Consider the following 11,290-nt stretch of genomic DNA (forward strand, 5'->3'; position numbering starts at 1 on the left):
ATGGAAATGAAAGCATTGAAATGTTGGCATTTACATAGCAAAGATGATTATGTAAGCATTTGGGCCAGGTAAGTGAATACAGAGCGAGGGGTGTCCTGTATGCTGTTTAGGTATGGGTATAGGGTCACACTTCAGGCATTAATCTATCTCAGCAGTGTATGGAACCTGTACCTGATTCCGTAAACTCTTACCTTACCCAGTCTATTATTTCATGATGGGGAATTAAGAGACTTGTAAGAGGATAGGTTATATAGGGACAGATAGGAATTATCAGATAGTATTCTTTCTATTACAGACCTCTAAACTGCCAGATTTAGTATCCAGGCTGTGTATCATATATCATTGTGTGTAAAATGGGATGTAAAAACCGCTTGATATTAATCAGATGTGTTAGTCTGAATGTACTGCTGTTACTCCTATGTGACGTGTGAACACTAGAGCGTGAATACTGGACTGTAATGTTTACCGTGCACATGTTGCTGGGATGTGTTTGTTACTATATGGGCTGGCCAGGAATGTACAATGCTACATATACCAAACAAACAAGCTCTTCTCAGATGAATACCTACATGAAGAGGCCAGATTTCCATCAAACTCTTATACACTTTGCTGGACAGTTATTCATAAACTTTGGGTACAATGTATATGTATGTTAACAACTACATATTCACGTGCAGAGTTTTGTGGCTTCAACCAGTTCGGCAAACACATGTGTAACTTCTTGGTGTAAAATAGCAAGAAAGTGCTTGTGTATTTACTTAATGTAAAATGGCAAGAACTTATTTGTGTATTGGCATGAGGAAGGTTGTGGAACAGAAGTGCTTCCATATCTGTATGCATGGTACTTAGAGCTCCAAGAACATCCCAGACTTACCTTTAATTGGACTTTGAGAGGGTTTTCCCTTAACTTAGGTGCATATCAAGTTGCAGTCCATCTTTTATTTATGTACATTAATACATTTCCAGGACAATTATTTCATACATATCTATGTAAGACATGCAGGTTTAGTTAATGTTTGCAGTGCAGTATTTTTGACCATTTATATATACTGTAAATAGATTTTTTATACTTCATTCATGTAGGCATCATATTAATCAACTTTTGGAGAAAGGAGTCATTGATATACTCATATTTTTACTTTTTAATATTCATCTTAAATACGTATTTTTATCCTAAGTGAGAATTTGCAACTGTGTTGTTCAGGATCTGTGAGTGTCATAGACTGGTACCTTGTCCTGAATTTCCACACACCTGAAAAAGAGAGTACTGACAATAGCCATATCAAGTCACAGAACCCCAGGAGTTCAGTAAGATAATATTTCTACATATTTACAACTTTTATGCAGGGGTCAGTCCCCAGTAATTTCACTTATATTCTTAATTTCCTGCAAGCCTGAGACTTGAACACTCGTGAAAGCCATTGTTGTTAGGTTTCATACAACAGCAAATACAGGCGTCTACAGCAATACATCTGGAGCCTAACATTTAAGTTAGTGCATGTTTTTTTTTTTCTCTCATTCCTAAATTATATGATATTTTGAGCATATCCACAGTTTATTGAGCTCTACGTATGATTTTAATTAGTGTGGGAATGCAGGACAACACGGATGTAGCAGCTGAAGGTGACCCAGGCAATATCAGTTTTATATACACATCATAATCATTCCAGCTTCTATTTTATGGGACACGTCATTATCATCTCCAATTTTTAAATCTGTACGTATTCCTTTATTACACAAAACTGTTGCCCCATGTAAAACTGTAGTGTTGTTTTCATAATACTCCTGTTCCCTTGTAATTTGTGTCTGTGAGCTTGTAAAGGTAACAATTCTGTTGCCAATATCAGCTGCTCTTTTTTCTGGTTTCAGTTCATTCCTTTTTTTGTTCGGTAGTAACGTTTCTGTGGTTACCGTCACCTACATGGTGCTAATGTCACAATGTCAGTAGTTTCTCTCAGAAGTTGTATTCCTGTGTACATGTAGGTTATGTTATATGTTTGTACCGTCGCCGTTTCTCATCCAGGTCTTTTTTTCTTAATATTGTATATTCAGTGGTGTGCTGTCCATTTACATGTATGTCAGACATATCACCCTTCAGTCAGTATACCCGTTTATTAAGTCAAATACACTACTTACAAAAGGATTTTTAATGTGAAATTTCTATTTCTTTCTCATTAGTGACAAGACCACAGGGCAAATTTGTGTTGTACTTCATAAAATCAAACAAATGACTTTATTTAGAAATTTTTCCCTTTGTGGCCACCTCAGTAGCATTCCATGTTTTACCTATTCCAGGATCGTCTTTGCATGCCATTTTTAAGTAGGATATTTACCAGGTGATTTGGTAAATGTTCCTGTATTGTTTAATTCGTGTAATAAAACCTGCTTACAACCAGTCATGAACCATGTTCTGTATTGTGATTCTTCTTAATACTCTTGTGAATCAACTTTATATGTAGTGACCACTGCAGGGTTAAGATACCAGTTTTAGCATTGTCAAATCTTGGGGATCATGGTAAGAGGAAAGGCCAATTATGTGCTCAAGCAGTTACTTAATATGTAATATAAGCATGATAAACGGTTTGGAGTTCTCTTGTCTGGGATGTCCTCGTTGAGGGAAAAACCAACCCACATAGTGATATTAAAGGATTGTAGTCCTCAGTCATACAAAATTCAGAAAGTTTTGTGTATTTTGTGTGAGTCCAATGTCACCTGAAATTTCACACTGACTTGAACATAGTTTTATGTTGAAAACTTGGAAAAAAATACACACAGGTTGAGTATACATTCAGGTCACAAGTAAGGAAGTTAAATTTTTAACCTCATCAATCTTTGTGCTTAGCTCTCAGCATGGGCTGTTAGGCCAAGGACTGGTTTGAAGGCAATGTTTGTTGTTTTCAGCAAGCCACTTCAGGGAGACAGCCATACCAATTATGTACCAATAATGCAGCCATCTGCAGCTAACAGGGGACCATGACATTGTCTTTTGTTATACACAAACTCAAGGAAAAGACAATGCTAAATCTCAAGCAAATAACTGACCTATCTTATGACCGTACGTAGTGATTGAACTCAACATCTTTTTTCATTGTTTCCCCACACCTTCAGGTGTTTCATGAAGGACAGTTTTATTTATTTATTTATTTATTGCATTTTTACGCCATACTCAAGAATATTTCACTTATATGACAGTGGCCAGCATCATGGTGCGAGGAAACCAGGCAGTGGCCGGGGGGAACCTATGACCACTGTGAAGCATAAAGTGAAACAATCTACAGTATATCCAGTATAAACCAACAATCAAATCATTTTCAACCTCACACAGTTTACAAGCTTGGATATGTTTACTTGGTAAAGAGTGGGTGCCATGCAAGACCTTTGTGGTGCACCTCACTTTATCAATCATACTACTGAGCCAACCACTGAAAACAGTTTGATAGTACAGTATTCAATCAAAACATGAAAACACTCAAGTTTCTGACAACTCATGTTTTCATCTTCTCAACAATGTCATTAACATGTGACAACAAGTCCTCTTTACACAGTGAAAAGTTACTTTCTTTCCACAACTGCCGTAATTCATTTAGTGTTTTAGCAAACACTGGTCCTTTTGGCACTTTGGCTGCGACCAGATCGTAACCTGTAACGGGGAACTTTGGCATGGTCCAGGTGGAGAAAGTTTTCAGCATTTCCGCATCGCCTTTATATTTGAAGAGTTCACATATTCTGTCCTTGACCTTAGTGTCCTTGCCAGCGGTGTCAACCATGAGGTTCTGAGCTGCCCTCAGAGGATCCGGGTCAAAGCATTCAAGTCTGTGCTGAACAATGAACAACCCTAACTTCAGCTCATCTGTTGACATTTTCAATCTCTCGTTTAGCTTATATACCTGAAAAATATCAACAGTTTTTCTTTACTTAATTTGAATTACAAAATAACAGACTGAAATACCTGAGAAACCAAAAAAAATGTTCATTTTGAATTCATATTTTATGATTAAGTAAACTGAAAACAAAAATTGAATGTTTAATTATTTTTTTTATATTCCAAATCAGTGCTTCAAACTTTAATGAAAAAAAACAACTTTTTCATCTGTCAATATTTCTGATACTTTTCTTTAAAGAAAAATAAAAACATACCAACTGGTAACACTATGATGACATGGTGTGATCTTCACCATTCAAGTCATTTCTAATATGTAATACAATCTATAATATGATTATGCTGATCCTGATCATCTGGAGGTCACAATACTGACATCACAATTACTTGGACATCGGGTGAGTCGTGCTCCTTCATACTGACATCTCAATTACTTGGACATCGGGTGAGTCGTGCTCCCTTCATACTGACATCTCAATTACTTGGACATCGGGTGAGTCGTGCTCCCTTCATACTGACATCACAATTACTTGGACATCGGGTGAGTTGTGCTCCCTTCATACTGACATCACAATTACTTGGACATCGGGTGAGTTGTGCTCCCTTCATACTGACATCACAATTACTTGGACATCGGGTGAGTTGTGCTCCTTCATACTGACATCACAATTACTTGGACATCGGGTGAGTTGTGCTCCCTTCATACTGACATAACAATTACTTGGACATCGGGTGAGTTGTGCTCCCTTCATACTGACATCACAATTACTTGGACATCGGGTGAGTTGTGCTCCTTCATACTGACATCACTATTACTTGGACATCGGGTGAGTTGTGCTCCCTTCATACTGACATCACAATTACTTGGACATCGGGTGAGTTGTGCTCCTTCATACTGACATCACAATTACTTGGACATCGGGTGAGTTGTGCTCCCTTCATGCTGACATCACAATTACTTGGACATCGGGTGAGTTGTGCTCCCTTCATACTGACATCTCAATTACTTGGACATCAGGTGAGTTGTGCTCCCTTCATACTGACATCTCAATTACTTGGACATCGGGTGAGTTGTGCTCCCTTCATACTGACATCACAATTACTTGGACATCGGGTGAGTTGTGCTCCTTCATACTGACATCTCAATTACTTGGACATCGGGTGAGTTGTGCTCCCTGCATACTGACATTTCAATTACTTGGACATCGGGTGAGTTGTGCTCCCTTCATACTGACATCACAATTACTTGGACATCGGGTGAGTTGTGCACCCTTCATACTGACATCACAATTACTTGGACATCGGGTGAGTTGTGCTCCTTCATACTGACATCTCAATTACTTGGACATCGGGTGAGTCGTGCTCCCTTCATACTGACATCTCAATTACTTGGACATCGGGTGAGTTGTGCTCCTTCATACTGACATCACAATTACTTGGACATCGGGTGAGTTGTGCTCCTTCATACTGACATCTCAATTACTTGGACATCGGGTGAGTTGTGCTCCTTCATACTGACATCACAATTACTTGGACATCGGGTGAGTTGTGCTCCCTTTATACCGACATCACAATTACTTGAACATCAGGTGAGTTGTACTCCCTTCATATTAACATTAAAGTCATAAACAGAGAACTGAGAGTCTGGAATCTTGTACTCAGATCATTGTGCAGTAAGGCAGACATCAGGGGTGTGGGCTAAGTCGAAAGGACATGGAGTCTGGGACCTTTCACTCACCTCCTGTTCATTGTGCAATAAGGCAGACATCAGGGTCATGGGCTGAGGACTGAGTGCCTGACATCTTCTCCAAACCTTTTGGAACTCTGACACCTGGGGTGACTCAGGTAAACCTACAGGTACAAATTGCGGTGGAGGAGGAGCGTAATGTCAGTAATCTCGGGTATTTGTGCAACATACTAATTATCATATTTACAAGAGGAGGAACTACTTCTGCCTGAAGCATTCATCTCTACTTGTATACTGAGTGATGCAAAATAGCCTTGTTCCTAATTTATATATTTATTTGACTGGTGTTTTACCGGCGAGAATCCCACGACCATCTGCAGGTTGGTGGCAGACCTTCCCACTTACGGCCCTAGAGGAAGCCAGCATGAGCTGTGCTTGAGCTCAATGCAAATGCATAGGTGAGAAGCTCCTGGGTCATTACGCTGTGCTAGCGAGAACCAACTGAGCCATGTAGGCCCCCAGCTGAGCCATGGAGGCCCCTCCTAATTACAATGAATACTCATAACTATTTTATTCAGTATAGTTCAATTTCAACTAAACCACCCTGTATAAAGCACTGTCAAAACCTTTAAAAAACTAAGGCTCCAAGTACAGTGTAATTTAGGAAATACTTGTCACGAAAGGGTATGAAGAATACAAAAGACATAAAAGAAAAGCTCTAGTATTTGATGGGCCAGTTCCAATCATGCATGTGCACCACCGCTTGTACAAGTTCCCTTTCTACAAGTAACACGTTTTTAACTTGAATTTCTACAATACTGCCCTTGCTGAAAAAACGAAACCCAAAAGACAAATTCGGCCACATTCAGCAAGTATTTTTTTGTAAAATAAAGTCTCTGCCCCAAAATATAATCATAAGCAAACAGATTTTATAAAATGGTACTTCAGGTGACATGTATTTCAGGTAATTTAATGACATTAGCACATGATGTATATACAATACTGCATTTCTATGTCACTGTTCTCTCCGGCCCTGCATGTACATACCTATGTAAGGTGCCATGCCTACATCCATCATGACCTTCACCAGACTGCCAGCCTCCCTCCCACATACTATCTTCTTCAGCTCTACCCAGATCCTCTCTCCTGAAATACCTGTATAGACACGCATAAATTATGATCAAATTACCTATATATGCTCACATATCTGAGAGACATAACCAGTGGTTGGACCCAGTGGAATTACAATAAAGCTGTTCCATAAAAACTTGGCACACCTAGACATGAAGGAGAGTCATAATACACATGTATGAACGGGTGTAGATTTCAATACAGATATATCATGCAGGAGTTTATATGATAAAATTGCTGCACCAACACCTAACATACCTAGATAGACACACAAGACAGTTCTTACATAATTACCCTAAATGATCTAAAATTCATCCATGACTAAGTTGCTCATATTTCCAGATTTTGGATGTGCTATTGACTTTATAAAGTTGGTTTGAGATGTGTTTGGAAGGTAGGATGATATCCTACTGGAAAAATGTAAATTTTAGCACCAGAGGTAATATCTCATGACATTTATTTGCCTCCAAAAATGCTCTTTGGTGGTTGAATTTTTAGGTCATTTAGGGTACACTGTATCTAATGGAGTGGCAGTTATGATGAAATGAAGATCTGGTATATCTAGAAACACACGGAAGACAAAGCTTGCACGAAACCAAATATACCTGTTTAACACAAGAGGTTCCCAACCTAAGAGGACAACTGATTATGGCTTCATATAAAAGTACATTTATCACATGTATACCTGGATGTACATCCTGCTTAAAGGTCTGTTTCAGTATCTCCCCTTGAATTTATTTTTTCACATCGAGGCAACAACAGGTGGATTTAGTTTACCACAATCTATTATCTACAGGTACACAAGGTTGTCTTTTAACTGCAATTAAGTCTGACAACATAATGATCAGTAAAGAGTCAGTACACCTTATTAACTGTGCGTACGAGTACAGATACATGCGTACACCATAAATAAGCTCTGTGCTATCAGTCAGATATACACAGCTAGAAATTCTTTGTAAAAAGCATGAAAATCAGGGACCTATCCTTCAAAGAAACCCTCCCACTATTAAGACTGCTGTCCAACTATTATCACAAATTTTAATACATGTGGTCAAAATATCTTAATGAAGATTCAGAAAAAGTAACGATGATACTGGCGTACAATATACCTGCAAGTCCATCAGTGTTTTCACGGATAGCGCTAATTGCCTCATCTTCATGGGTGATTTCACCCTCGCATATCCTCCCACAAAATCTGCAGTAACAAAACAAGTAGTGATAAAAAACACCAAACCAGCTTGTATTTTTCTGCAGAATAAAAGTTTTCAGAATCAATTTGCATGTGGCTAAAATTAAACACTGTACTCTATTACTCACCGAAAATATCTCAAAATTCTCAAGTAATCTTCTTTGATCCTTTCACTGGCATCTCCTACAAAGCGAACTCTTTTCTTATCCAAATCTTCTTTTCCATTAAAATAATCATATATGGTGCCATCAAAACCTGGAAGAACAAATTACAAAGTTTTGTCACCTCATAGTGAACAACATGCACAAAAGATGACTGGGCTAAAACATAAGTACCTCTTTGGTCTGTTTTTAGCTTTCAGTGACTGTTTTTGTTCTATACCCTAATTCTTCAACCTTTCCAGACACTTCCACAACCAATATTTTGAAACAAGACCTTAAGTACACTGGAAGTGAGGAAATCTTGTGAATTTCCTGTCAGAAGTTTGAACTGAACCAATACCGGACATATGTTGAACAGGTCACAACCTACACATCGTTAAAATCAAAGGTTCACAGAAATATTACACCCCTTTTCAGGTCATGTGAAAAAATAAAAAACACAAAAATTATGTACTGCACCTAAAAACATAGCATTTATTGTCAGGTCTCGTCTGTTGGCATCCAGCTGCCAGTCTGTGGTAAATTCCACCTTGGCATGACGACCGTCAGTCTCAACATCAATCCGTAGGGTTGTGACCTCAAAATTTTCCTGAAAATATAGTGTGTAATGCAGAAATCAAGTTGAAATAATCCAAGGTAACACCAGTACACCACATTCAAAATGGTAATTTCAGTTTTTGCTTCTGCTGCTGACAGCTGATCGAAGATTCCTCTTTCCTCAAATTCCGATTTGCAGAAAGACTACCACCGATAAGCACCTATTATATCCATTGACTGATTAACCTCAAAATATACTGAAACCAGTTCTCATTAAACAGCTCCAACGCCTTTGTGTTTCAAAGAAAGGTTAAGTGATAAGAACGGAGACAATATGGAATGGTTAATTCAATCATAACCAATACACAGAGTATCAATGCCTGTTCATATGGAAATACAATTTCTCTGACTCTTCCTGAATCCACTTTTGCATCACATCACATCATCCAAAAACACTTTTACATCGCATTACATCATGCAGAAACACATTTGCATCACATTACATCATGCAGAAACACTTTTGCATCACATTACATCATGCAGAAACACTTTTGCATCACATTACATCATGCAGAAACACTTTTGAATCACATTACATCATGCACAAACACAGGACGTCAACTACTAAAGATGTCAAAAATTCTAATTTTACTCTTAAACGATATATGTTATTTCTTTTAAAATTTGGGACACCTGGTCTGCTTGTTTTAGCCAATATACATGTAATTCTAGCAGGAATATTGACTTTCTTTTTTACTCACATGGTTAGACCATATAATGAACAAGATACTCATATCTTTACTTTTCCAAAAGCCTGGTAAAGTAATGCAATATTCTACTTTTAACACAACTAATACAGGTTCAAATTTTAGAAGAATGAGGGTAGATCCTTTAGAGAAAGGTCTCATTCGTCCAGGACCTAACGCAAATGAAAGACACGAAACTGAAAAAGCTATGGCTATTAGGTATGATTCACATACTGTGACACTGGTGGAAATGAAACTAATTACCTTGTCATTAATACGAGCAGTGATTGTACCATGCTTCTCTCCCCTTGTGTTAATCATGCGAATTTGCTCTTTCTCAAACATTGTCTTCATCTGATCTGGTGTCGCTGTTGTTGCAAAGTCCACATCAGAAGGGAGAGAACCCATAATGAGATCACGTACTGCCCCACCAGCAATCCTCAGCTCGTACTCATACTTCCCAAACAAGGTGACCAAGCGCTTGAGCTCCGGAGTGAAGAGGCTGTGGAACTGGGGCGTATCAAGCTTCATAGTGACCAGCTGACCTAATCGCCTTTGCCTGGTAGATGTGAAAGAACTGAGTCTTAGGCCAGGTAATATCCGACAATGGTTGTCAAGTATTGCACCATGTCTGTTACACAGCTGGGCCAGGCACTGATGCAATCCCCTAATTGTCCTCATCAACAGACTGCTAGAATTAGGACTTACAGGTCAAAAGGCTGAGGCTGCAGCGTGAAAGGAAAGAGCACCTGAAAAAAAAAAAAAAAAAACAAGAAAGCAGGAAAATATATAATAAATAAACCATGAAACAAATAAACAGTGGCTCAATGTTACATTGCGTTCTTGCAGGAAATTTGGTCCCAGTTAGAATGAGCTTAACAAGTTGGAATGCCATTGCCTTTTTTTTTTATTGTACATTCACCAGTGTACCCAATGACCAGGTAGCCATAAGAAACAAAAGGACGGAAGACATTTATCTTGATGAACTAAGTAAAACAATAGCCCCTTACACCAGTTTAATACAGTGCTTTCCAGCTGGGGTGTTACGACATTGTGGTGACATCCCTTTGGGCTGTAACATCATCAATTTATGACGACGTTAAACCCCAAGCACTCACTCACTCATCAATTTATGGTATGGTTGGGTGAATCAGTCCATGCGTGGGGACATGTTAAAAATTAATATTATACATCACTGATGACTTATTTCCATAAATATTTATTTACGATGATTTTTTCAAGAAAATAAAGTCATGTTTTGTGGATAAGTTTCATTATTGTTTATTCCTGCCCATGTTAAAATGCAGTGATCTGTGCCCATTGTACATGTACCATAAAGGGATGGTACTCAAAACTCCATAAATGGAATAAAATTAAGGATAGAGGTCTACTTTCAACAATTTCTAACACTTTTTATTAAATATCAAAAACGTTGTAAACTGACCTCAACTTCATACATATACTGTAGGCTATATGGCCCAAATTGCCAGTCATGCCCTCGTTGAATTGATAGAGCTCGTCAGTATGAAAGGCCATCTTGTCAGTGTGAAAGGCAAGCTTGTCAGTGAGAAAGGCAAGCTTGTCAGTGTGATAGACAAACATTATTTCATGCACGACACAAAGTGAGATCTAGACACTTTGCAGGTACCCAGAGAGCGACATGACATACTACTGCTTCTTCCTTGATTGCCTGGCTTTCACAATAGTGTGCACTTGCCATTACCTATGGCCCATTTTTCGCTTTTACTTTTCATACAAATTTCAATATAAAGATACGTTACACGAATTTCTTCGGAGAACGAACAGCGACGAATGTAGCAACAGCTCTTGCAGAACTCACCGTGTAACTGAACTGCTTTCAATTAATGTACGACATTTCATCTAGCGATTGCAACACACATCACACGATATAAAAAACATGCACCAGTACGGGGAGATAATTCAAAAGTTGTTCCCCTT

General features: G+C 38.4%; 1 protein-coding gene across 1 annotated transcript; it reads right to left on the minus strand.

The window, feature by feature from the left end:
• Positions 1-3,184: 3,184 nt before the first annotated feature.
• LOC135467823 (CCA tRNA nucleotidyltransferase 1, mitochondrial-like) lies at positions 3,185-11,256 on the minus strand. The gene is made up of 8 exons (XM_064745701.1): positions 11,172-11,256; positions 9,596-10,080; positions 8,508-8,637; positions 8,016-8,142; positions 7,808-7,893; positions 6,615-6,722; positions 5,619-5,731; positions 3,185-3,887 (listed from the first exon to the last, which is right to left on the minus strand). Exons 2-8 carry the CDS (start codon positions 10,010-10,012, stop codon positions 3,486-3,488), a joined length of 1,383 nt encoding a protein of 460 aa, XP_064601771.1. The 5' UTR covers positions 10,013-10,080; positions 11,172-11,256; the 3' UTR covers positions 3,185-3,485.
• Positions 11,257-11,290: the final 34 nt, after the last annotated feature.

This window comes from Liolophura sinensis, chromosome 6, assembly GCF_032854445.1.
Source record: "Liolophura sinensis isolate JHLJ2023 chromosome 6, CUHK_Ljap_v2, whole genome shotgun sequence".
NCBI classification, from domain to species: Eukaryota; Metazoa; Mollusca; class Polyplacophora; order Chitonida; family Chitonidae; genus Liolophura; species Liolophura sinensis.

What these genes read in the sequence shown, in the direction of transcription:
- LOC135467823 (XM_064745701.1), bottom strand. Translation starts at nt 10,012, where the DNA reads ATGAGGACAATTAGGGGATTGCATCAGTGCCTGGCCCAGCTGTGTAAC. An exon ending in AATAAATGCTATGTTTTTAG is followed by an intron (nt 8,143 to 8,507) that starts GTGCAGTACATA and finishes TTGTTCTTCCAG; the next exon opens with GTTTTGATGGCACCATATAT. An exon ending in AGGCATGGCACCTTACATAG is followed by an intron (nt 5,732 to 6,614) that starts GTATGTACATGC and finishes TTGTACCTGTAG; the next exon opens with GTTTACCTGAGTCACCCCAG.